The following is a 25007-nucleotide window of genomic DNA, read 5'->3' as shown; positions in this document are numbered from 1 at the left end:
TTTGGTCCCCGCCCGCCTGCGTCCGGCCAGGGCCAGGGTCCTGGCCTCGTTTTGCTCGCCGTCGTCTGCTGGCCTGGCCTGGCCTGGCGTTGGCCGCTCCACGGACGACAGACGACGGGGCTTCTCGATGCGCCCCGCCTGGCTGCCTACATGTAGCTGCCGCCGAGGGTTTTCTTCGATGCACAGAGAGAGCGAGAGCGGGTTCGAAGCGAGATTCAGAAGCAAGCACCAGGCGTCCCTCCCTGCCGCGTTGTCCGTCGCTGCCCGGTGTGGGCGCTGGTTTCCACCGTCGGCCAGGTCGCGAGCTCGCATCGACCGACCCTGAAGACGAGATTCAGAAGCAAGCACCAGGCGTCCCTCCCTGCCGCGTTGTCCGTCGCTGCCCGGTGTGGGCGCTGGTTTCCACCGTCGGCCAGGTCGCGAGCTCGCATCGACCGACCCTGAAGACGACCGCTGCGATCCGTCTGGAGCTTTCAGAGGGCCTCGTCCACCGGCGACCAAGGAGAAGCTACCGCATCTACGGTTCAAACCATCCCGACCTTACGATGACGGTGGGTAAGGACGAGAGCGAGAGAGCGGCCAGCCGGGTCGGAGGATGAGAATGAGGACGAGGATTAGGACGAGGACGAGGATCTTTGGATTTTCGCAAACCTCGATCCGCCGCTCTGTCAAGTCGCCGGCGCTGCGTTGCGGCTCAGACCAGACGCGCGACGATGACCGGCGAGCAAAGAACCGCGATGCGAGCGCCGCCGTCGCCGCCGTCGCTGCTGCAGCTGCGCCTTCGAGAGAAGAGTGCGTCGTCGGGCGGGAGAGCCGCCGTGGGTGCCGTCGTGTGACTCGGTCCCCAGCGAAAGGAACGAGACCGAGAGGCCAGGCAGCCCACCTACCAAACGGCCTCTTTGGCAAAGGCCAGGCCGAGCCAGAGCGCAGTCGGGAGAAACTCCACGCACGTCGACTTCGCCGTCGGCCGTCCGACTGCGCGCCGGTCGATGTTCGACCAATGACAAGGTCGCGATTGTATCAACCGGGCTCGTCGCATCCTTGCATCTTATCGCTCCACTCTTGAGCTCGAGTCGGCCCGTCGCACGCCGCATGCCGCCCACTGCTGTACTCGGCAGGACGCGGCGAATTGACCGATCCCCCCTCGGACCCTCCGCGCGGCACGGAACCCTCTACGCCGCTCAGTCTTCGCACGTCGGTCGTCCCGCTTCGTCCTCTGCCCGTCGAAAGCCGCCCCGGTCTCTGGATCCGTCGCTCGTTGGGCGGAAAGCGCCACGCGCCGTAGCTAGGTACTAGGTCAAGTGACTCTCAATTGCCACCGTGATTCCGATCGATGCTGACGCCCTGCTTTGCCACAGCCCCACGGACCACGGCTCACCGTCGAGCCAGCGGCTGTCTGCGCACCACCGGTCGCTTGGTCGGGCTCTCGCTCTTGCGCGGCGACCGCCTCACACCCGCTCCAAAGCCGCGCGACTCACCACGTCCTTCATCGTCGTCGACCTTTGTTGCCGCCGCCGACGAAGACGACGAAGATGACCGCCGCGGCACTTGGTCCCTCTCGGTCAATGTCTCGGACTCCACCGCGCCATCGGCAGCAGCGGCAGCGGCGGCGGCGGCGTCCCGCTCTTCCCGACCGACGAGGTCCAGCAGCTTCTGCCTCTCCTTCCTCGCTGCCGGATCGTCGTAGACCACCCGCAGGCTGGCGTCAAACACGCCCTGCGTCGAAGACGGCATCGCCGTGGCGCCCCGGTCCAGCCCCAGCGAGATGCCGTGCGCGGCCGCCTCGGCCGCCCTCTGCGCCTCCTTTTCGGCCTGCAGCGCCAGCACCCGCTCCGCCGCGCTCACCGCCGTGTGCCACGACGATGTCGACGTCGACGACGTCGAGCCGGTCCCCGCAGACTCTGCCGCCACCGCCACGTCGGCCTCGTTCGACCTTCGTTGTTTCCTCGACCGCGGCGGCTGGCGCGAGCGTCGCTTGGCGCTCTGCTCGAGCGCGCGGCTCCGCAGCAGCGCCATGACCTGGTCGGCCGCCGCCTCCTTGTCCAGCGTCTCCTGCAGCGGCTGCAGCGGCGACCCTCGCCTCTGTTCGCCGCGTGCCGCCGTCTCCTCCCCGACCCCTCCTAGATCCGCCGAAACGTCCGCCATCGTCTCTTCGTCGTCACCGGTGTCGAGCGGCTCAATGGCCAGCGGACTGGCCGAGCGGCCGCGCTCCTCGCGCAGCGACGCCACTTCGTAGTCGTGGCGATCCGTGCGGCCGAGCGTCACCGCCTCGCCACGCGCCACGGCGGCCGCAGAGGCCCCGTCTCCACCCATCGAAGTGCCCGCCGAAAGGGAGCGGTGCCATGGCTTGGCAGCTGCGACGGCGCCGTGCTGGCTCGTCGGAGCGAGCGTGGCCTGCGACGACCCGAGTCGCTTGCCGATCGACTCCTCGACGTCGGGCGCCGACACCGCCGTGGCAAGCGACTTGTGCGGATTCAGGCTCGGCGGAAAGAGCCGCTCGTCGATGCGCGCTCGCTTCTCGTAGCACTGATCGAGCCAGGTCGGGTGGACGACGACCGCGCCGGGCGCCAGCGTGCGCAGGTCCGGGGCTTGCCGCTCCGGGCCCTGGTGGAGTAGGTGGGTGGTCGACGAGTCGGGCGCCGCCTGGAAGGTGGCTCCGAGCGTAAAGGCCCTCTTCTCGATCGCAATGGTGCCCGTCACGATCGAGCGAGCGCAGGCCACAAAGCAGCCGGCGAGGGGCGCCTCGACCCCACCGAGCTGGCTGGCTTCGTCGTGGAGCGATTGACTTGCTGCGCCGGGCAGGCCTCCGCCGCTGGTGCTCCTGAACGGCGGCCGGCGCCCTTGCACTCCCAGGCTGTTCCTCGAGAGACTCTCGCTGTGGCTGCGCGAGACTGACCTGTCCGGAACGGCGATCGGGTGCCCGGACGGATCGATTCGCCCTTGCATCCTGGCAGCCTGGAGCCAGTCGAGCGACACCAGCGGGATGCCGACCGAGGCTGCCCTGGTCGCCTTGGTGCTGTTCCGGCTCTCGTCGGTGGCGCAGAGAACGTGGGTGAGCGTGCTGCCGCGCAGCCGCTCGACGACGGTGCAGCCCACCTCTTCCAAGAGCCTTCGAGCGTGATAGGCCTCGGCGCCGCCTTCTGGGAAGCCCAGCACCAGCACCCGCAGCCCTGCGGCTTCCTGGAGCGGTAGCCTTGCCTCAGCGGGAAATCCGGCAAAGTACATCTCTGGCTCGACCAGAGTCTCGGTGTGCAGGCAGTACTCGACCCAGCGTTGCGTCACCAGCCGCCCACGACCTGCCGCTGGCCGCCGAGGCGATCGGTCGCCGCGTGAGGCCCGAGCCGGCTGTTCGCCGCTGCTGTGCACCACGCAGTAGTCGGCAGAGCCGGCATCGTCGCCGACCAGCACCTTGGCGCCCGCCTTGGTCAGAGTGGTCTGCATGACCGGGATCACGCTCGTCGACGGCATGTTGATGCGGATCGTAAGACCTGCGAACACGCCCGGCTTGGCGCTGGTGGCAGCATCGTCGGTCGATCTGCCGAGATCTCCAGCGTCCGCCTTTGCCTCCGCATCGACGTCGTCGGCCGCTGGCCGTGTTGCTGCCTCGTCGCTCCGACGCCTGGTGGAAAGGCTCCGCTTGATCGGCTGCTGGGCCTCGGCGAAGCTCGACGCCCTCGACATGGACAGGAGACCCCCACCTCCTCTGGCTTTCGAGGTGGGCAGCCGCTTTGGTGGCGGGAGATGCCCGTCGCCCGAGGCGGGACCCTCGCCTTCGCCTGGCTGCCGCATGGGGACGATCTGCGACATGACCCGCGCAAACGAGTCGTTGCCGGCCGCACCGCCTTCGCCCTGGTTGGCGCGGCGGCTGATGCGGATGACGGCCTCCTCCTCTTCCTCTTCCTGCCCTCGCTCTCGCCCGTCGTGGCCGCCCCTGCCAGTGGCCAAGCCGTCATCGCCGTGCGTTGACAGGTCGCCCGATGCCTCGCGCTCGAGGGCTAGACGCGGGCGCTTCTGAGACTGCTGGCTTGCGGCGGACCGGCTGCGGGTGTTGAAGGCGGTGCGCCGGGTAAAGGGCGAAGGGATCTTCTGGACGGCCCTGGCGATGAGCTCCTTTCGCAGCGACGAATCCGGCGGCGGGGCAAAGACCGAGTAGTCGGCCTCGTCGAGGCAGCCGTCGGCGTCCTGGCAGTCGTTGAGCCACTCTGGGCGCACGACGAGGATGCTGGCGGCGGCGTCCTCCTTGGTGCCCTCGATGCCGCTGCGGGCCCGCTGCTGGAAGTGCACGACGTAGCGGATGCTCTCGGACGCCCTCGGATCGGCGGTGCCCGAGACGAGGTGGGTGATGCTGCCGTCGAAGCGGAGCTCGTTTGAGACGGTGGCGCCGAGCGCGGAGGCGAGCTTCTTGAAGGCGCGCCTGTCGGCCGTGCTGCAGCCGGCGAACGCCAGGGTGACGCCCTCGAGGGGCCTGAGCCGGTAGGCGTCTTGCAGCTGACCGGAAGTGAAGGCGCAGATGAGAGCAAGGCGCGAGGCCCGAGGTGACACAGAAGGGGGATGTCAGTCGAACGCCCGCATCGGTCCAAGGGCAGCGCCGCCACCATCCGAAGACGAGGGCCGGCAGGGCCTTGGGAGCGGAGCGAGGGGCGGGACGGGACTCACGTCTTCCGGGTCGACGTCCTGGCCGTCGAGCCACTTTTCGCGCATCTCGGTGATCCAGTCCGGGTGGACGATGTGCATGCCGAGCTCGAGGGCGCAGCGGTACTTTTCCGAGCCCGGGCGCTCTGCGATGAGGTGTGTGACGTCCTCGGTGAGGTTGCCCTCGACCTGTGCGCCCATCTCTGTGGCGTAGGCGGTAAGTGTGAGCTTTGCCTCCCCGAGGCCGGTCATGGAGATGATGGCGCCGCGCAGGGGCCTGGCCGAGCCGCCGATGAAGTCGGCGTCGATGTGTGCTCCGCGGTCGACGCCGTCGTCGCGGAGCTGGCGGAAGTGCTCGTCATCCTCGAGGTGGTCGCGGGCGTCGTTGTGGGCGCGGGAGCGTTTCGACGACGACGGACCCGACGACGAGGTGGACGCGTTGGTATCGGGCGCTGCTGCGGGGCGGAGCTTTACGTTTGGGATCTTTGTGGAGCGGTGGGAGCGGCTGAGGCGGTTCATGGCATGCGGCGTTGATCAGGGACGGTGTTGGCAGCGGACGGCGGGCGTTTTCGAGCAGAGACGACGTAGGCAAAGCGGAGGGTGAGAAGGGAGAGAGGGAAGGGCAGACGACGATGATGATGGTGGCATGGAGGACGGGTCGGCCGATGCTGAGCAGGTGCGCGAGTCCGGACAGCGGCCTCTGCGGAGGTGCTGCGGGAGCGAGGATAGGGTATCGAAGGATGTTGGAGCGTCTATGGAGCCGTCGAGGGATCGAGGCTGGGGCAATGCGAAAGCGGCTTGATGATTGGGCGACGGCAGAAGGGTGGCGGTGATGGTGGTGAGGACGAGAGGAGAGGAGAGGCGCCGAGGTGTTGGTGTGCGCCGAGGTGTTGGTTTGCGGCACACTTTGTGTTACCGTGGGTGGCCCGCCTGCCTGCCTGCCTGCCTGCCTGCCTGCCTGCCTGCCTGCCTGCCTGCCTGCCTGCCTGGGCCTCAGCTGCGCGCCGATGAACAAAGTTGAAATGAATCCGGACGGCGCGACGCGTCGACGGTCGCCGTGCGTGGCGTAGACGAGAGACGAGGGTGAGGCAAGCCATGGTGGCCAGTGGGGTCGGTGCTGGTGGTGTTGGCAGCTGGATGTCGTTGGGACCGGACAAGAGGCTCGTGCTCGCCGACAAGAAGGCTCTCAGCATGTGCTCGTTCGACAGGAGGAGCAGCCGTTGTCTGGCTGCGCTGGTGTCGGCCGCAGGGATGCTTTGGAGGTCAGCAGAGGCCGATCTGCTTCTGGCGGCGTGCGAGGCAGCGTGGCGAGGGTCGTGTGCGCGTAGGCGTGCGTGTGGAGGAGCCAGGCCCAGGGCTGACCGATCGAGCCGAAAGTGAGGGCCAAGGCGGGGCTGCGCTTGGCCTGGCTGGGCTCGGCTGACGGCGCTTGGTCTGCTGTGTGTCTGAACCCTGAGGCAAACAACCTGGCGGGCGAGCGGGCAGGCGTGCGTGTCACTTTCCAGCGGTCAGAGCCAAAGTCAGAGCCAGGGTTAGAGCCAGAGCCAGAGCCCGGAGGCTGACCTCCTGGCAGCCCGACGCAGGGCAGGCTAAGGCAGGGAGGTCGACCTGCCGGGGCTGCCCCCGCACGCAAAGCGCACGCTACGCTGCGCCCAGCTCACGCTTGCTCCTAATCTGGCTGGCTGGCTGGCTAGCTGGCTGGCTGGGTTGGACTTGACTTGACCTGGACCTGGACCCCGCTCGCAGCCGTGGCCCCTGCCCGCCCGCCCGCCTGTGCCTTTCGCTTGCGCCCTTTCAAGCCGGGCCCGACCCAGTGTCCCCTCTGCATGCGTGGCCCGGTCCCCTTTACGCTTGGCCTTTGACCCATCAAGTCTCCATCATCCGCTCACGCCCCTCGACTCGGACACCGTCGACCGCCATCACCGCTTCTCCTCCTCGGTGGCCTAACCGGCTCTGCCTGTCTTTGAGCCGTCCAGCACGCCTTCGCCTCCCCCCCCTCGACTTCACCACAGCAGCTCGACGACGACGACCCCAGCCTCTCTTTACCGCACACCGCCCTGCGGATCTCGACGGATCGGCTCCCATCCGAAACTCAACGCGGCAGTAGTCGCCGCCGTCGCCGCCGCCGCCGCTTCCTCGGGCGTCACTCGTCTGACCCTCGCCTTTGACCATGCCACCTTCGTCCTCCAAGCACCACAGTAACGGCGCCGCCTCGGCCGCGGCCGCGACTCTTTCGGGCCGTGCCGACCAGGTCGACCTCACTTCGCCCGCCAACCTGCGCAAGCTGGTGCTCAACTACCTCGTGCATCACTGCTACGCCGACACCGCCTCGGCCTTTGCCAACGACGGCATCTCGGGCTACCTCGCCGGCCCCAGCAGCGCAGCAGACGGACTGACCGCCGCCTCGACCGACGAACAGCCTGCTGCACCCTCACCATCCGGCAGCCGCGCTGCCGCCTCTTCTTCTTCTTCCAGCTCTCGCGCTAGCCGCACAAACGACGCCGCCTCGGCCTCACCCTCACAATCCGCATCGCGCTCCTCGGCCCCGGCCACGGCCACGGGCAGGCAGGCCCATCCCCTCTCTGCGCCCCCGCTCTCCCGCCAGGACTCTTCAATGGAGGTCGAAGCCGACAGCCTCCTTGCCCTCGCCACCAGTGCATCCTCCTCTTCCGCCGCCGCCACGACAAGGGGAGATCACAACGGCAGCGCACCCACCGCCATGGACGAGGACGTCTCCATGGGAGAGGCGACATCCGCCAGCCATGCAGCCAACGGTCAGTCGCAAGCGGCTCCAGGCTCATCCAAGACGGCCGTCAACGGCAGCAGGTATGCGTCAGCTCGTGCGGGCGCAGCGGGCGACCTGGGCGCACAGGGCAACGCCGACGAGCAGAGCGACCTGCCAGCAGCAGAGCTCCGGGCAGTCAAGATCCGCAAGGGTGAGTCCAATCGTCGTGCTCGAGGGTCACGGCAGGACTGTCGTCGCTCACCTCCAGCCACCGTCCTCGCTTGGCCCGACCGCCCCCTCTCCTGCTCCACGGCTTCCGACCCCCGCAGAGATCCGGGATCACATTGTCAACGGACGCATCCGCGTCGCCATCGACCTGTGCAACACCCACTTCCCCGCGGTGCTCAATACCGATGCGGCCAGGATCGTGACGCTCGACCGCGATGCAGGCCAGGTGGCGACGTCCTCGACGGCCACCGACCGCGTGCTCCCGGCCAATCCGACATCGCTTGACCCGGCACACCTGCTGCTCAACCTCCAGATCCAGGTGTTTATCGAGATTATCCGCTCCGCCACGTCGTCGTCGTCGGGCATGGCTGGTAGCTCGGCGTCGCTGCCGCCAGGCTCGTCTCCGCAGATCAGCTCGTCGGGCTACCTGCCGTCGTCGCTGGCAGCCGCCAACACGCCCGGGATCGCCGCGGCATCCATCTCTCGCGCCGCCTCGCCGGCGCCCTCGTCGAGCTGCTCGTCGGCCGGGTCGGGGACCTCGGCGACGGGGGGTGCGGCGGCCGTCAATCCGGCGCTGCACTCGGCGCTGGCCGTGGCTCAGGGCCTGTACTCGAGCGCGCAGAAGCTGCCGAGCTACTGGCGCGCCATGTACCTCAAGGAGCTCGAGCAGGTGACGGCGCTGCTGGCCTATCCCGACGTCGAGCACAGCCCGGTACGCAAGTTCCTCCACCGGTCGCGGAAAGTGGCGCTGGCCGAGCAGGTCAACAGCGCCATCCTCTGTGAGTGGTCCAGCTGGCGTGTCTGGGCGGTTGAAGCAGCAGCCGTCTGACCCTAATTCTTTGCATCTCGCCGCCGCCGCTCCGACGATGACGCAGACCGGACCGGCAAGCCGTCGCAGCCGCTGATTGAGTCGGCGGTGCGGCAGACGGCGTTCACCTATGCCGGGCTCAATAGCGACAAGGTGGCGGTGCCGAGCGGGCACCCTGTGTTTTCGGTGGCCGGGTGTCCTGCAGGGCCGTACGAGGAGACGCAGTCCAAGAAGAATGGCGGAGGCAAGGTGAGTGCCGTGGTATGGTCGTCGTTGTCGCTGTCGTTGCTGGGGAGGGTGTGGAAAATTGTGCTGACGGCGTTCCACTGCCCCGCATGCCGACGACGGTCAAACAGATCTTGCCTCCGTGGAACTTCCGCAGCTTCCTGGCTGAGCGTTAGACTGCGACGTGGAGGGACGACGGCAGAGAGCGGGCTACGGGGTACGCCCGACCCCTGCGTGGCATTCGCTCGAGCTGTCCCGAGTTTGGACGGAACCAGGCTGCAATATCGATGCTGTCCACCGCCACCCAGCGGTAGGTGCTGCCTCCTCGCCTGGACGTACGCCAAGGGACTAATCGCGAGCGCGACTGTAGGTCCGGAGGCCAGGTCCATCTGGACTGGACTCAGCATCGTTCGGGCCCGCACAGGGAGCGGACTGACGCGCAAGGCCGTACACGTCTGACTTTGACTGAGTTCGACGCGCGATTGTGATGCGCGACGAGTGGCGTCGAGACCCGCCGGGGTGTCCCATCGCGCTGGCCTGACCTGTGTATGGACCTTGCGGATGAAGTCCAGGGGTGAGGGCGGAACGGTGTGCCGTCGAGCGACTGAGCAGGCTAAGGTGGTGCTGCTGCTGCGGGGTGACGCTACCCCGCCGCCCGTCAGGCCGCCGTGCTTGTGGAGGCGGGCGTGATCGGAAGGCCGTGCGCCAAGAGCCGAAGGCAGCCGGTACAGGCCAGACCAGGCCAGGCGGGCGGGCGGGCTCGGCTTGGCCAACCCGGAAGCCGGGCCCCACGACCTTGGCCCCCCCGCTCGGCAGCTGACCTTCTCAACTTTCCACCATCGCCGCAATCGCCATCGCCATCGCCATCGCTCTCATCGCCGCCATCGCCGTTCACTGGGCCGCGCCACCCTTACCGAACTCGACGGTATCACTAGCTCGACATGCCACCGCTGCCGCCACCGTCCAGCATGTTCCGCGCCATCCCCAGTCTTCGCACCGGGGCTCGGCAGGGTGGGTGCTGGCCTCGCCTCGGGTCGATCCCGTACGTGGCGCACCGCCGATGCTTTCACTTACTCTGTCGTGATCTCCTTGCATTCAACTCGCCTCCTCCCGCTCTGCTTCGATTCACAGCGCTACCACGTCATACCCAGCCATGCCGTCTGGCCGCGCAGAGGCGGACGTTTGTCGCCTCCGCGCACCGCGCGGTGCAGCAGACGGGCAGGGCGCACGCCATCGAAGCCGCGTCCCCTTCATCCTCGGCCGCTGCCTCTTCCGGTGCCGTACCGCCGCGCGGCTCCCAGACCACTGCTTCTGGCGAGAGCACCAGCACCGGTCCCGCCACACCCGCGGTCAAGGCCGACGAGAGGTCTAGGTCCGTTCTCGTCACCTGGGCCAGTGGCGTGACGTCCAGGTAGTGAGTAGCGAGAAATGGTGCCTCCAGGGCCCAGAGCGCGGCGCAGCTGACGCCCCTTTCCGTCCATCCCGCTCCCGCAGCCACAACATCTGGCTGCGCGACCACTGCCGCTGCTCCGAGTGCTACCACCCCAAGACCAAGCAGCGCCTGCTCAACACGTTCGAGATCCCTGCCGACGTCCAGCCGCGGCAGGTCGAGAGCACGACCGAAGGCCTGCTGGTACACTGGCCGCCCCTCTCTTCCGCCCTCGTCTCATCTTCGTCCCACCCTGCCTCGCCATCGAGCTCATCGGCCGCTTCCATCGACGCAGCCACCGCCGCCTCGTCGTCGTCGTCGTCGTCGGCGGCGGGGGGCCCGCCCTCGACGCCGACGAGGGTGGGCGACCACGCCTCGCTGTACCCTTGGCGCTGGCTCATGCACAACTCGTACTCGCCCGTGTTTTCCGACAGCGTCTCGGCGGCCCTCGACGAGGGCAGCGCCACGAGCATCGAGAAGGTCCTGTGGGGCAAGGGCATCGGATCCTCGCCGCCCACGGTCAGGTACGACGATGTCATGGCCAGCGACGAGGGCGTGCTCAAGTGGCTCACCAAGGTGGTAAGTGGCCCCAGCCCAGCACGCGGCTCGCTCCGATGCCCGACGCGAAACGAGATGCTGACTTGCCTCTTGCTTTGATGGCGGACCGATCCTCACTGCACTTCCTGCTACGCCACGCCACGCCAGGCCCAGTACGGCTTCTGCTTTGTCCAGGGCGTTCCGCCGACGCCAGAGGACACCGAGGCTCTGGTGCGGCGCATCGCCTTTATCCGCGAGACGCACTACGGCGGCTTCTGGGACTTTACCTCGGACCTCTCGCACGGCGATACCGCCTACACCGACCTGGCGCTGCAGGCCCACACCGACACGACCTACTTTACCGATCCGGCCGGGCTGCAGCTCTTCCACCTGCTCAGCCACACCGCGTCCAAGTCGTTGTCGGCGGCGGCGGGCTCGTCATCGTCGTCATCGCCTTCTTCCTCCTCGTCATCGTCAGCTTCGTCGTCGTCGGCGGGCGGCGGTAGCGCCTCGACGTCAGGACCATCGGGAGGCGAGTCGCTGCTCGTCGACGGCTTCCTAGCCGCCGAAGTGCTGCGCGACGTGCACCCGGACGCCTACGACGTGCTGTCGCGCGTGCGGGTCCGCACGCACTCGGCGGGCGACGAGGGCATCCTGATCCGGCCGCTGTTCGAGTCCGGCTACCCGATCCTCGAGCACGACGACCGCGGCGCGCTGGTGCGCGTGCGGTACAACAACGACGACCGCAGCGTGCTGCGCATCGACGAGGCCGATGTCGAGGCCTTTTATGATGCCCTGAGGAAGTGGGATGCGATTCTGCGCAACGACGAGGGCGAGTTTTGGCAGCAGCTCAAACCTGGTACTGCGCTCAGTGAGTCATGGCAGAGTAGAGACGGGAGCCGGCGTCGTCGGGAGGGGCTAGGGTTCGGATCGTGCTGCATCCCCCTCCCGCGGCCAGAGAGGGATTGTATACTTACCCCACTGCCCCCGCTTCCCCGTCGTTTTTGTACCCCCTTGCCCTGGCCCACTCATCCCTCGCTCCGGTACGCATCCACTCCGACGTTGCGAGCAGTATTCGACAACCACCGCGTACTACATGGCCGCTCAGCTTTCGTGGGAAACAGAAGACTGTGCGGTGCCTAGTGAGTCCCCTCTCCCGTTAACCCCCCTGCGCCCTTGTCTTGAAACCGCATCCTGACACTCGATGCACCCCTCTCAACCCACCGCACAGCATCAACCACGACGACTACCGCAGTCGTCTCGCCGTCCTCCACGCCCAGTACGCCGCTAAACGCTCCGTGCGCGGCGTGTGGGATGATGGACTCTAACACGGACCCCACTGTTCCTTGTCTCTTTGCTCTCACCCCGAGTCGGGAGATTTGCTCTCACCTCGAGTCGGCAGCGAGGAAGGGAGGGAGAAAGGCGTCGGAGGGTAGAGACAGAGGGGGACATGGGACCGGCTGGGGTTTCGTTGTTCGCGCCGCCGTGCGCCGTGTAGAAGGATGGCGTCGGTCGACGTACCGACGCGATTTTTATAAAAGTACAACAACAGCGACAGTCACCGCTGCCGCCATCGCCACCGCCACCGCCGCCTCTGCATCCGTCACCGCCACTCGTCGGCGGGCAGGCGGGCGACGAGGGAGCCCGTCGTCGTTCAATCCCAACCCGCCCGCCGTCCGCCCGTCGCCGCTACTGCTGCCACCCACCCCTCCCCGTCATCACCGCACCTTTTCAAACGCAAAGCCCTTGTAGAGCGTGACGGCCTCCCACATGTCTTCGTCCATGACGAGCTCGCCGCGCGCGGCGTCGACGACGCGCATCCGCTCGGCGAGGCTGCCAAACTCGGTGCCGTTGCGCCGCCCGCCGCGGCCGTCCTGGTTGTAGATGTCGGCAAAGTTGTGCGAGTAGACGCAGCGCAGGCCCACCTCGTCGGCCAGGGCGAGAAACGTGGGCCAGTCGACGACGTACTCGGGCACGTTTTCCACGGCGTCCTCGAGGAAAAACGTGTACCGGTCGCCGAAGGGCGTGTTGGCCAGCCGCTCGTCAAACGTGAGGTGGTAGTGGGCGTTGCCAAACGTGCGCGACGTCGCGCCGCTGCGGTACAGCCGGTTTCTGTTGCGGCGGCGATCCAGAGCGATAGGGGGTGTGGAGACAGTGAAACCAGCGCGTGCAGAGAGAGTGGTGAGCGGCGACGTCCAATCTCTTCAAAGCAACGTTGCAGACAAAGCTCGTCCTCGCCGCGACTCACCTCAGCACGTCGCAGTCCGGGATGGTGCCGATAAAGGTGCCGCCGACGCGCAGGAAGCGGCTGACGTTGTCGAGCATGGTGCGCGCCTTTTCGACGCTCTCCCACGCGTAGTGCATGCAGAACTGGAGGCTGACGGTGTCGATGCCCGGCTCGAGCAGCTCGCGCGGCACCACCTCGGTCAGGGGCCGCGAAAAGCAGTCGAAGGCGAAGAAGCGCGCCTCGAAGCGCGACTTGTTGTCGCGATGGCGCTGGATGGCCTGCTCGATCGACACCTGCGCAATGTCGACGCCCACCAGGCTCGCCGGGTTGACCTTGTCCCACTTTTTCAGGTCGCCCCCCTTGCCGCACCCGAGCTCCATCATCCGGCCGCCACGCGGTCGTCCGCGCCCGTCGAGCCGCGGATCGTCACCGCGCGAGAAGCGGCCGATGAGGACCGACTTGACCCAGTTGTTGAACCGCCGCAGCGCAATGATGGGCGACTCTTCGCGGCCCTGGATGCCCACCTCGCGGCGCTTGTTGTCTGTGGCGCGGGGAGGGGGTAGAGAGGATGGTACGGAGAATCGACAGCGGCTTGGCATGTCAGCGGGCGCGCAAGGGCACCGGCCGACGAAGCAAGGCGCGGCTCCAACTCACAGTGATCCGCCACCTCGAGTGCATCCTTGAGGTCGTCATCGCGAGCACGCTTGAGCGCCGCCTCGGTCTCGGCGTCGCGCCCCGACCCTTGAGCCTGCTTGGACTCGTAGTACTCTCGCAGCAGGTTGTCGAGAGGTTCGCGGCTGTCGGCGCGATGGTGTCGCTCCCATTCCTCGCGCAGCGGGTTGCGGCACCGCCGTCGCTTGTCGTCGATCTCGTCGATGCCAATCGGCCGCATCACCAGGGTGGGTGCAGAAACGCGGTGCTTGGGCGCGTACCTCGGCATAGGCGCTCGAGAAGGGCGAGCGGGGCCGCCGGGAGTGGGCGCGGCAGCAGCAGCTGAGGCTGGAGCAGCAGCAGCTGGCGAAACCGGCCGTTGAGGGAGAGATGCCGGCCGTGCCGAGGCCGGAACGATCGGCGGCGGCGTGCGTTGCTGCTCCCGAGCCTCACGATCGCTGAGCTCCTCGCGATCCTGCGCAGCATGCCTGCCGTTCTTCTTGGCCTGATCCTCCTCGGCCGGCGGCGTGAAGCGCGGCGGGCTCGGCTTCCTGTCGATGGCCATTTCTGCATCGGTTCCGCTCTCGTCCACATCGCGGGCATCAGCGGATGGAGGCGAAGAGGGTTTCGGCTTGGGTTTGAGGTGGGGTTCGGGAAGTACCGGCGCCACTTTTGCAGGTGCAGGTTCCTCTTCGGCTTGATTCTCTGTCTGCTCGTCCTCGTCCGCCATTGCCTCCGGCTGCTGATCCCGCACGGCGCGAGGCGAGTAGCCGTCGCGATCTGGCGAAGCAGCCTCCATGCTTCGATCCTGGTCACGGACGTTTGGATGATCCATCGAGGACTTGTCGTCCACCGCATCGAGCCTCGCCTTCTTGCCGTCCCTCCCGCCGTCGCCGCGGACGCCCTCCTCGATATTCGAGGATCGACGCTTGCCTATCGCTTCGCTCCGAGGGGGCGATGCCATGATGGGGCCGAGCACATCCATGCTGGTCCTCCGTGCGGCCGCAGAGGAGCTGGCGTCCGAGACGGCACTGCGCGCGCCGATCGACGATTCCGAGAACCGGCGCGGGTCCTGCATGGGGGACGGCTCGTCGTGCCTCGATGATGACGACGACGACGTCCGCCTCGAAGCGGGCACAGCGGTGATGCCTCGCACCGGATCAAACATGGCGCCACGCGGGCTCGGCTCCGGTTGCACGAACGGACTTCGACGCGCCTGAGCCGCGCTCTCCGAGGTCGGCGAGCCAGCGGCGGGAGGCAGCGGGGGAGGACCGGCAAAACGACGATCCGCGCCAAGCAGAGGCGAGGCGGCGTGGGCCGATGCAGGCGATTCGCGCGGATGAGGAGCCATCTCGTGGCTGGGCCTTCGCGCAGAGGCGGAAGACATGCGTCGGTCCAACGACGGGTGGGCGGGCCCATCGCCATGCTGCGATAGGCCAACCGGAGAAGGGTGCACCACGGAGCGACCAGCGCCGTGACCGGCGTAGGACTCGGACGCATCCGAGTGCCTCTTGGGAAAGTACTCTTCCCCGTAGCGCGGGTCGAAGCTGGGCGTCATCGCTGGGATCGAGCGAGAGCCTGGCGTCGTGGGTGGGAAGTTGCCCGGCGTCGGAGGAAGCGAGCCCGGCGTTTGAGGGATGCCAGCGCCAGCGCCAGGGGTGGGCGGCTGCTGAAAGCGCGTCAGAGTCGGATGGACGACCGAGGATCGCCGGGGAGAAGAAGCGAGGTGCGCGGCCATCGAAGAATGGGCATGCACCTCTTCATAGCCAGCGTACGATCCCCCCATCTGGCCGGGGCCAGAGGTCGACGGCCAGACGGCTCCCGGCGTCGTGGGGCCGCGTCCTGGGATCATGGGCCCAGACGATGGCGAGGGCGGCAGCGGTATCCTCCGATTCTCCGGCGAGCGGTGGGCCGGCAGGTCGGGGACAGCAAAGCGGTGAGACGGAGAAGGATGCAGGGCTGGAGGCATCGGGCCAGACGGGCTCGAGGTGACGCTGAGGCTGGGGCCGTGGCCGTAACTCGCCGACAGGGAGCGTGGGTGGCCACCACCCGCCATCAGGCCGGGATGCGAGAGGATCCTGGTCCTGTCGCTGCCGCTGCCGCCAAGCCCGAGCTGTGCGGGGCCCATGGCGGGGCTGGAATTGGTCCTGGATGAGGCGGACGTGAGCGGAGCGTTCATGACGGGCGACTGAGCCCACGATGCCGATGTCGAGGAGCTGGGCCGAGACTGCGAGTGCATCGCCATGCTATCCCTGCCCGATGGGTCGTGTCCCGGCAGCGAGTGCGAGTAGGCCGACGGCGGAGCCGGAGGGGCCGAGGCCGCCGGGCCGTGGTGATGATGTGAGGGCGGAGCGTGCTGCTGGTGCGTCGCGCTCTGCGCCGACGAGGGCAGCTGCGGGTGGGAGTGAGAGTGGGACAGCATCGAGGAGATCGACGACTGCGAGCCAGACCTTGGCCGATCCTTGACCGCGCCGGCGGTGCCGTCGTTGAGCAGGTTGGCCATGCTCGGGCTCCGCTCGGTGCGCGGCGGCGGGCCCGGGTACAGCTGCTGCGACTGTGAAGAGGTCCGCTGCGTCAAGGTGGGCTGGCTCGAGTTGCTGGTGGATCGGCTCATGCTGGAGCCGGGCCGCTGGCTGGGGTGGTAGGGATCGTGAGGTTGGTAGTCCTCGCCCTGATGCGATAGCGATCGAGAAGGTGGGACGCCTCTGGAAAGCGGCGAGCCAGCGTGACCAGGACCACCGGCGGCGGCAGCAGAGGCGGCGGAGGCGGCGGCAGCAGCAGCCTGGATCTCACTGGCGGTGATGAGGTCGTGGATGGATGCGCTGCGGCGGCCCTCATGCGACTGCCGCTGCTGCTGGTGGAGGTCCCCGTGCGGCAAGCTCGAGCGGGACGATGAGGAAGAGGATCGGTGCAGCAGCTGAGGATGGTGCGAGGGGTGCGAGTAGGAGGCGTGCTGCAGGTGCTGCTGTGAATCGTATTGCTGCTGCTGTTGCTCTTGTAGCTGCTGCTGGAGATGGTGTTGTTGGTGAGGAGGATGATGATGGTGCAAAGGCGAGGCTCGGGCCGGTCGCTGGACGGCAGGCTGCTGAGCATAGTGTGCATGCTGTCGATCCATGCCCGACTCTTCCCGGTCCGGATGGAAGCGAGCTTCTTCGGGTGCCGAATAGACGTAAGCGCTGCGCTCGACGTCTGCCCTCATCCGTGCTCCTCCCGCTCCTCCGTTGGGTGCATCTCTGATCGGATGCGAAGGGTCCTCGCCAGAATAGACACGGGCGTGGTAGGGAGGGGCCTGGTCATGGTGAGAGGGGCGTCGGAGAGGGAGGGATGGCGGAGGGAGCGGCGGAGGGCTCGCCGAGTCGCTGGCAGCGGTGCCCATGTCGCGGATGGGATCGTATCCAGGCGGCATGGTGAGGCGTTCGGCGTGGCAGCGGTCTTTCGGGAAACGAGAAGGGGTCCTCGCCGCTTCGAGCTGCGAAGAGGGTTGGGCAACGGTCGGCCCTGAAGGCCTGATCAAGGACCGAGGGGGGCTGTTCAGAGTGCAGCCAGAGGTCGAAGCGGATGCGCGACGTCCATCATGCTACCGGGTGCGAGGAGAAGGGCAAGTCGTGCGGCCTCGTGTTGCGTTCAACGGGAGAGTCGTCGGTCGTCGAGAGGCGAGAGGCGACAGCGACGACGACGACGACGACGACGACGTCGGTTGCAGCGCGCCTCGTGCTGGCTCAGGAGAAGCAGCGAGCAAGGGAAGACGGGAGCGAGGGCGCGGTAAGGGTTTGGGCTTGAGAGCCGGATCGGCGGTGATGGTGTGAGTTCGCTGACGATGAATGCGAGACGAGCCCTGCGACGAGGCCGTGCGAAGGAGGACGTCGCCGCGACCGGATGCAAGAGTGGGGGGCCTCCCTGACGACGAAGCGCCGGATCCAGGCAGATGGCGGGATGGCGGGTAGAGTGACGCCTGCTGGACGGCCGCGAGCGATGTGGCTGGATGGAATGAGCGTGGATGGATGGCGGGAAGGGGGCGACGGCAGGCAAAGCGAATTGGCGTGGTGGGGTGGGGATCGGTTGGATGAAGGAGGCAGGGAAGAAAGGAGGAGCGCAGCAGCCACGCTCGAACCCCGCCCACCACTCACACTCACCCACCACGCCCGCAGCCTCGCCATCTGCCTGGCCCCGAGGCGAGTGAGTGGCCTGCCTGCCTGCCCCTCTGTTGGCCGAGCAGCGTCCGCCCGCCCGCCGTTGGAAAATGTCAAATTGCAGGCCTGCCCGTCGCTGGGCCTGCCAGGCCTGGCCGGGCCTCGGAGGCTCCACTCTGCGCGCCGCGCTCATGCCCTGCCCTGCCCTGCCCCGCCAAGTCGCCCTTCGGATCCGATCGCACCACCCTGCTCCACGTCGACAGCCAGTTAATTGCGCGTGGGAGAGTCAGGCTCGGCCAGGCGAGAGAGCGCAGCAGGCCTCGCGGGGCGCAGCGGGCCCAACCACCGACCACCAACCTGCTTGCTTGCCTCCGACACTCTAACCTCCCGCCTGCCTCTCCGGCCCACGACGGTCTAGTCTAGCCTCTTGGTTCGTCGAGCTGACGGCAGCGGAGGCCCGGAGCTAGTATTCTACTCTATCTGCTCCTCTGCCATTCCTCTGCCTCTGCGAACGGTGGCGGATAGGGTGGGGCAGCGAGACAGGGAGACGTGCGTGCATGGGGGGATATGTAGCTCAACAACGGCGCCCGGTCAGGCTTAAGGTTCGAGAAAGAAGGCAGCAACGGTCCGCATCGCTGGCAGGCGCAGGTGGAGAGCAGCGATTGATGCAACTTCTGGTGTAGCGCCGATACCGAGCTCAACCAGGGTCAACGCCCCGTACGGCCCTCGTTCGGCCGTCTACATGCCCACGACGTCTGCGCAGCGCAGGCACAGCGCGTCCTCTGGCCTCTCCTTCCGGAAGGTGCGGCAGCGCGGGCATCGGGTGCGGCTCGACGCGCGCACCCGCACCTCGACCCGCTCCCCTTGTGTCGCGGCCGCCTCGACCTCGGCCGACTTGATCCACGGCTGCGCATCTGCGGGCGCGTCCGGCGTCGGCGCCACCTTGTCGACCACGTTGACGCGCGCGACGTTGAACAGTCGGGTCAGGTGCGATTCTGACGGGAGCGAGAGGGCACGGTACGAGGACGATACAACGCGGTCAGTCCGTGCGCCGCCCTGCAACGAGCTGAGGAGCACCTCACGGAGCAACTCACCGTGACGGCGGATGATGCTGCCGAGATCGCCGTCGGCGCCCGGCCCTGGAGCGACCAGCAGGTCCACCTCGACCTCAAACGACGTCCTGACGTGGCTGAGGCAGGTCAGCACGTGGTCAGCCGAGGAGCGGAAGCGGGGTATCATGTCAGCTCGATGAAGGAGACGAGTGACTTCTGTGCGCGCGGCATGACGAGCAACATCGCGCATACTCACCCAGCCTGCCTGGCGTCTTCGATGAGCGACAACGAAACGTCCCTAGCACGCAGCAGCTGCTCAACCTCTCTTGCAAGCGCGTCGTCCCGCCACGCGGGATCCTGAAGGACAGAGACGTACGAGGGAGAGAGAAAAACGGGGACATCAGCGACTGGGCTCCTGCCGCGCCGCTGGCAGCCTAGCCGACGCGACTGCTTCACTCACGACGCCCTGCCATCCCCTGGCAAATACCGAGCGACCGGCCTCAGACTCGCTCGGCTCCGGGTCGGCCGTGGCGCCGTTGCGGTAGTGGTGAATGTCCTCTGCCAGGAAGGGCGCGATGGGCGCGACGATGCTGGTGAATGTGCGCAGGATGTGGTCGATGACCGACACCATCGACGTCCGCTGCGGGCCGTGCGGCGCATCGACATACAGGCAGTCCTTGGCGAGGTCGAGGTAGAGCGTCGAGAGGGTGCCGTTGGCGAACTCGGTCACGCGCCGGACCACCTGGGCGTAGTCAAACGCCTCGTACGCCCGGGCGCACGCCGCCTCGAGCGTGGCCAGCTCGTGCATCGCGTAACGGTCCGCCAGGCCCATGCTGGCGGCGTCGAGCGGCGCCACGTCGGCCTCGGGCGGCAGGTTGGCCAGCATGAAGCGCGCCGTGTTGCGGAGCTTGCGCAGCGCCTCGGACGTCTTGCCGACAATGAGCGAGCCGATGGGCAGGTCGGTGGTGTAGTCGCTCCGCGCCGCCCACAGCCGGAGCACGTCGATGCCGTAGGCCGGCTGGTCCCGGCCCTTGCCGCCGTGGACAATGTCGAGCGGCGAGACGGTGTTGCCGAGGCTCTTGCTCATCTTGCGGTTGTCCTTGTCCAGCACGTAGCCGTGCGTCACGACGGTGCGGAAGGGCGCCGCGGGCACCTGGCCCTCGGGCGCCGTCGCCACCGACGTCAGCAGCGACGACTGGAACCAGCCGCGGTGCTGGTCGGAGCCCTCGAGGTAGACGTCGGCCACGGGCCCGCCGCGCCGCGCCTCCTGGACGTCGGACGGCAGGCTGTCCCACGCCGTCGCCCACGACGTGCCGCTATCGAACCACACGTCGATCGTGTCCTCGCCCTTGCGCCACGCCTTGCCCGCCTCGCGGTACCGGGGCGCCACGAGCTCCTCGGCGTCGGCCTGCCACCAGTAGTCGGTGCCCTTGTCCTCGAGCAGCGCCGCGATGTGGTCGACGTTTTCGCCCGTCAGCAGCGGCTCGTCGGTGGCGGCGTCGTAGACGACGGGGATCGGCACGCCCCACACCCTCTGCCGCGAGATGCACCACTCGGACCTGCCGCGGACGAACGACTCGAGGCGCACCCGCGACGACGCGGGGACAAAGGTGACGTCGTCGAGCGCCCTGATGGCGGCGTCCTTGATCTGGTCCAGGTTGGCGAACCACTGAGAGGTGGCGCGCACAATTACCGGCAGCTTGGAGCGCCAGTCGTACGGGTACTTGTGACGCAGCGTGTGGGTGCTGAGCAGCGCGCCACGCTCGGCGAGGATGGCCAGGATCTCCTTGGAGCCCTCGCCCAGCACCTCTTTGCCAACGAGCCGCTGGCTGATGGCGTCGGCGCCGGCGCCAGCGCCGGCTCCATCGAGCTGCTCGAGGTCGGCCGTGTAGCATCCGCGGTCGTCGATGGGCGAAAAGATGCCGACGGTCTCGAGCAGCCCGTGCGATCGCCAGACGTCGTAGTCCTCGCTGCCGTGGGCGGGCGCCGAGTGGACCAGGCCCGTTCCCGAGACGGCAGTGACGTAGTCGGCCGCCAGCACCGGTCGAGCGGGCGCATCCCTGCTCATGAGCGGGGTGCGGTACTGCGACTCGAGCAGATCGGTGCCCTTTAGCCGCAGCAGCTCTCGCAGCTCCCCGATGGGCGTTCTTGCGTCGGACGCTACGGTGGACGCGTACACCGCGAGGCCCGAGACGGCCTCGACCCTGTCTGTGGCGATGACCATGGTCTCGCCTAGCGATTCGCTGCGGACGATGCTGTACTCCATCTCCGGGTTGACGTTGATGGCCATGTTGGAGGCGAGCGACCAGGGCGTCGTGGTCCACACGACCGCCTTGATGCCCTCGCCGTCTGCAACGCCTGCTGCCGCGAGGTTGGACAGCAGCGCCTGGCCGGGGACGAGATCGAACTTGACATAGGCGGCCTTGCTGAGGTGGTCCTCCTTGTACTCGAGCTCCGCCTCTGCAAGGGCGGTGCGGTTCGAAGGCGACCAGTAGACTGGGCGGAAGCGGCGGTAGATGAGCCCCCTGCGCGCCATCTCGCCGAAGATTTTGAGTTGTCTAGCCTCGTAGGCGGGGTCGAGGGTGCGGTAGGTGGCCGCCGGGGTCCAGTCTGCCATGATGCCGAACTGGTTGAACTCGTCCTTCTGCGTCTCGATCGCCGCAGTGGCCTCCTGCTTTGCGCGCTGGCGGATGAGGGTGGGTGCGAGGGCGTCGCGCTCGTGTGTGCGGAGGTGGGCAAGGGCCTTCATCTCGATGGGGAGGCCGTGGCAGTCCCATCCGGGCATGAAGTGGACGCGCTTGCCGCGCAGCAGGTGGTAGCGATTCGCAATGTCCTTGAGGATCTTGTTGAGGGCGTGTCCGCAGTGGAGCGAGCCGTTGGCATAGGGCGGGCCATCGTGGAAGACAAAGTCGCCGGTGGCTGGCGCTGGTGACGATGGCGATGAAGACGAGGGGTGTGATGCGGGTCTATCCAGCTGCCACTTGTACAGATCGTGGCAGGTGCGTCTGTGGAAGAGGGCGTCGCGCTTTGCAGCGTTTGCGCGGATCTCGAAGCTGGTGGTGGGCAGCTGGAGGGTGTGGGACCACTTCTTGTCCTCTGGGTTGTCGGGATCGGAGCGGGGAGCCTTGGCCTTTCCCTTGGCCTTGGAGAGGGCAGTCGTGGTGCAGATGCATCTTGTTGCGGCGATCGGTGACGCTATCGGTGCCTCTGTTGGGGTGGGCAGGGATGGTCGGGTGCGAGGAGAGGGGACGAGGGTGCGCTGGGCCAGGCGAAGGAGGCGTTGCTGGCAGCGCATGCTGGCCGTCCCGGTGAGCAGCTGCGGCCACCAGCGACGAGGAGTCGAAGGGGGTTGCTGTGTGGGAGAAGGGGAGCCAGAGGAGGAGGAGCGGTTGGTCGATAGGCGATAAAGTGCCAGTTGAAGGCCAAGCCGAGAAGGAGCAGGCCGAGGCGGGGCAGCAGGCGCGGGCCCAGAAGAAAGGCGCCACGAGGGCGAGGAGGGCGGGTCAGGGCCAAGATGCCAATTTCCGATTTCCGAATAATCGGCCCCCCCTCGGCCATCCCAGCTTGGCCCGTCGAGCCGGAGCCAAGGTGGAGCCCGGCACTCGTCGGGACCTCCGAGGTCGATGGGTGGTGGTGATTTCAGCGGTGGCGGTGGCGGTGCTGGTGATGGTGCTGGTGCCGGTGCCGGAGCTAGAGGGCTTGCAAGTGATGTCGACCACCAGCTGAGCTCGAGGCAGGGCCAGGCAAGGTGAGGCAAGGCAAGGCAAGCTCGAGGTGCGGGGTGGGCGAGGCGGCGACAGGCCCGGGTGCTGGCAGGGGGCTGGCTGGGCCAGGCTGGGCTAGGCTGGCCTGCCGCGACGTCATTTGGCGCGGGCGAAGGGCCCAAGCCAAAGCCAGGGCCAAGCCAGGCCCTTGCCAGCCTGCCAGGCCCAACTCTTGGAAGAAACTTGGATCGGGCAGAGGCGGAACTGCCGGTCGCGCAGCGGCCCACTCCGGTCGGTCACCAAACACAACTCAAACGGCCCGCGGCGGCCACCGGTGACAAAGGGCCCTCGGTGCCATCGCCCCACTCGTCGCTGTCGCCATCGCCACCACCACCACCACCACCACCATCACCATCAACACTGCCGACAACCTCCGCCCCGACTCGACACATTTTTGACCAGGGTCAAGCCACTCACACTCGCCTCCGCCGCCTCGCCGACCATGCTCCGATCCGTCGCATCGGCCGCCAACCTGCGCGCCCGCAGCGCGTCGTCGGTGTCGGCGTCGGCCGTCGCATCCTCGCCCGCCCACGCCCTCTTCCGCCGCAACCTCGTCTCCAGCGTCCTCCTCAGCAGCACCCGCGACGCCTACGAAAAGAAGCGCATCGCAGAGCTCAGGGACGACCTCCGCTCCCGCGGCCTCTCGTCGTCGGGCAAAAAGGAGGACCTCGTCCGCCGCCTCCTCGACAACGACTCGGCGCGCGCCGGCAGCAACCTCACCCAGTCCGCCTCGCCCTCGCCCTCGCACTCGTCCTCGCAACGCGCAAAGTCGACCCTTGCCTCGCTCCGCAGCCAGCCCCCCGCTGCCGCCGCCATCGGAAAGGCCACGCCAAAGACTGAGGCCAGCAAGCCCACCCTCGGCGGCGACGACGCCAAGCCTCAGCCTGCCGCTTCCACCCCCGCCTCCAACCCTGCCCCCAGCGCCGCACAGGATGCTGCCCAGGCCACTGCAGACGCCGTCGCAGAGGCAGGCAGCCCGCTCGGCTCCCTCAAGCCCTCCGAGACCCCCTCGGACCTGACCGCGGGCACCGTCCACAGCGCCGCCGCAGACGGCCTCGCCAGCGGAGAGACGGCAAAGAGCAGCCCCGACGCCGCACCCGAAGACCCCGCCATCGCCACCAACCCTCCCGGCCTGCCCCCGCACAAGGCCCCGCACCCGCGCGAGACCTTCAACATCCAGATTCCATACTACGAGGAGCCCGCCGAGCCAGAGGCGCCCATCGTGAGTCGCCCCGGCCCCATCGTTGTTCGCTGCCCTGTGCAGCCCGGCTGAACCGCCTCGCCCCCCTTGACCCCATCGCAGCCCCTCGTCACATCCTACACGTCGCTCCGCGGCAAGCCCGAGGCCCGCAACGAGCCCGAGCACGAGACCTCGCCGGACGCCAAGGTTTTCAGCATCTCGGCCACTGGCGACGTCTCGCACAGCAGCACCGACCTCTCGAGCCAGTCTGACGACGCCGCCGCCGCCGAATCCAAGGGCCTGCTCGCCGAGATCCTCGCCGACCTGCAGGGCGGCAACACGTCGTCGGCCGCCCACAAGGCCAACAAGGCCGCCAGCAAGACGGCCGACGCCGCCAGCGGTGCCTTTGGCTCCATCGCCGCCCAGGCCAAGGGCGTCCTCTCCTCGGCCACCCAGTCGTTTGCGCAGGCCGCCGAGTCGTCGTCGTCGTCGTCGTCCAGCAGCAACTCCGGCGGTGGCGCCTCTTCGGGCCGCCGTGCCAACCGTCCCCTGACCGACGACGAGCGCACGGGCGCGTGGATCCTGCTCGGCATCGTCGGCGGCGGCTTCCTGCTCGGCGGACTGGGCAAGCCCAAGAAGCACGACGAGTCGTCCGACCGCGTCGCCCCTTTGACCAAGTCTAGCTCCGCTTCGGCCGCGCCAGCTCAGCAGCAGCAGCAGAAGCCGCAGCAGACCGCCGCTGCCGTCGTCGCCGCCGAGCAGCCTGCGGTTCCCGCGCCGTCAGTTGCGACCGTCGAGGTCCCCGTGGTCGTCGTCCCCGTTCCCGTCCCCGCAGCGGCGGCGGCAGCAAAAGGAGGCGCGCCGCGGGCCCGTGCCCAGCCTGCCGAGAGGCTGTCGGAGGCGTCGCTGGCGCAGCTCTCGCGCCTGTCGACTTGCGAGGTGAGCAACAAGTGAGGGCTGCGCGTGGTTGCGCACGGGTCCCCTCGCTGCGTCCATGCCCCCGGATACCCTCCCGTTCTTGCCTCGCCTTGCCGTCCTTGCTCGTCATCGCACCCTGCCTCCCCAAACCACCCGGGGTAAGCTGTAATGAAATACAAGATGCCGTGATGCCCCCCTCCTCTTCTTTCGGCGTCGTCACCGGGGGGATAAGAGAGAATCGATAGAGCCCCCCCTTCTCGAACGTAGCGAGTCTTGGACGGCGGGTGAGGCGATTGGGGCTGGACCGCAACGCAATGCAGCTAGGGGACCGGCGTGAAGCGAGGCGCCGGGGCCGGGATGCATTCCGAGTCTTTGGCGGCGAAGTGGCACCGACTGACTGACGACGCCGCGGCCCTTGCGCATTTTGCCTCCGTCTTCCCCCTCGTCTTCTTGTCGACCACGACGATACCGACCACGACGACGACGACGGGCAGGTGTCCG

At 67.7% G+C, this 25007-nt stretch overlaps 6 protein-coding genes across 6 annotated transcripts; 3 read left to right on the top strand and 3 right to left on the bottom strand.

Annotated features, from left to right (window-relative positions):
• Window positions 1-1374: 1374 nt before the first annotated feature.
• Window positions 1375-5151, bottom strand: PFL1_00679 (uncharacterized protein; the record flags this gene model as incomplete). The annotated part of the gene is made up of 2 exons (XM_007878172.1): window positions 1375-4488; window positions 4657-5151. The coding sequence occupies 2 exons, from the start codon at window positions 5149-5151 to the stop codon at window positions 1375-1377; spliced, it is 3609 nt and encodes a 1202-aa protein (XP_007876363.1).
• Window positions 5152-6802: 1651 nt separating this feature from the next.
• PFL1_00678 (uncharacterized protein) lies at window positions 6803-8794 on the top strand (the record flags this gene model as incomplete). The annotated part of the gene is made up of 4 exons (XM_007878171.1): window positions 6803-7568; window positions 7687-8364; window positions 8461-8642; window positions 8750-8794. The coding sequence occupies 4 exons, from the start codon at window positions 6803-6805 to the stop codon at window positions 8792-8794; spliced, it is 1671 nt and encodes a 556-aa protein (XP_007876362.1).
• Window positions 8795-9559: 765 nt separating this feature from the next.
• PFL1_00677 (uncharacterized protein) lies at window positions 9560-11912 on the top strand (the record flags this gene model as incomplete). Its single annotated transcript, XM_007878170.1, has 6 exons — window positions 9560-9629; window positions 9750-10032; window positions 10113-10626; window positions 10753-11455; window positions 11657-11726; window positions 11816-11912. 6 exons carry the CDS (start codon window positions 9560-9562, stop codon window positions 11910-11912), a joined length of 1737 nt encoding a protein of 578 aa, XP_007876361.1.
• A 390-nt stretch (window positions 11913-12302) lies between these two features.
• PFL1_00676 (uncharacterized protein) lies at window positions 12303-16868 on the bottom strand (the record flags this gene model as incomplete). Its single annotated transcript, XM_007878169.1, has 3 exons — window positions 12303-12696; window positions 12833-13352; window positions 13466-16868. 3 exons carry the CDS (start codon window positions 16866-16868, stop codon window positions 12303-12305), a joined length of 4317 nt encoding a protein of 1438 aa, XP_007876360.1.
• A 1462-nt stretch (window positions 16869-18330) lies between these two features.
• PFL1_00675 (uncharacterized protein) lies at window positions 18331-21939 on the bottom strand (the record flags this gene model as incomplete). The annotated part of the gene is made up of 4 exons (XM_007878168.1): window positions 18331-18587; window positions 18687-18781; window positions 18901-19001; window positions 19105-21939. The coding sequence occupies 4 exons, from the start codon at window positions 21937-21939 to the stop codon at window positions 18331-18333; spliced, it is 3288 nt and encodes a 1095-aa protein (XP_007876359.1).
• A 911-nt stretch (window positions 21940-22850) lies between these two features.
• On the top strand, window positions 22851-24542 carry PFL1_00674 (uncharacterized protein; the record flags this gene model as incomplete). Its single annotated transcript, XM_007878167.1, has 2 exons — window positions 22851-23630; window positions 23712-24542. The coding sequence occupies 2 exons, from the start codon at window positions 22851-22853 to the stop codon at window positions 24540-24542; spliced, it is 1611 nt and encodes a 536-aa protein (XP_007876358.1).
• Window positions 24543-25007: the final 465 nt, after the last annotated feature.

The sequence above is a fragment of the Pseudozyma flocculosa genome (assembly GCF_000417875.1).
Source record: "Pseudozyma flocculosa PF-1 unplaced genomic scaffold scaffold00001, whole genome shotgun sequence".
Lineage (NCBI taxonomy): Eukaryota > Fungi > Basidiomycota > Ustilaginomycetes > Ustilaginales > Ustilaginaceae > Pseudozyma > Pseudozyma flocculosa.
Note: the sequence above shows the minus strand (reverse complement) of the source record. Positions and strands in the feature narration are given on the sequence as shown.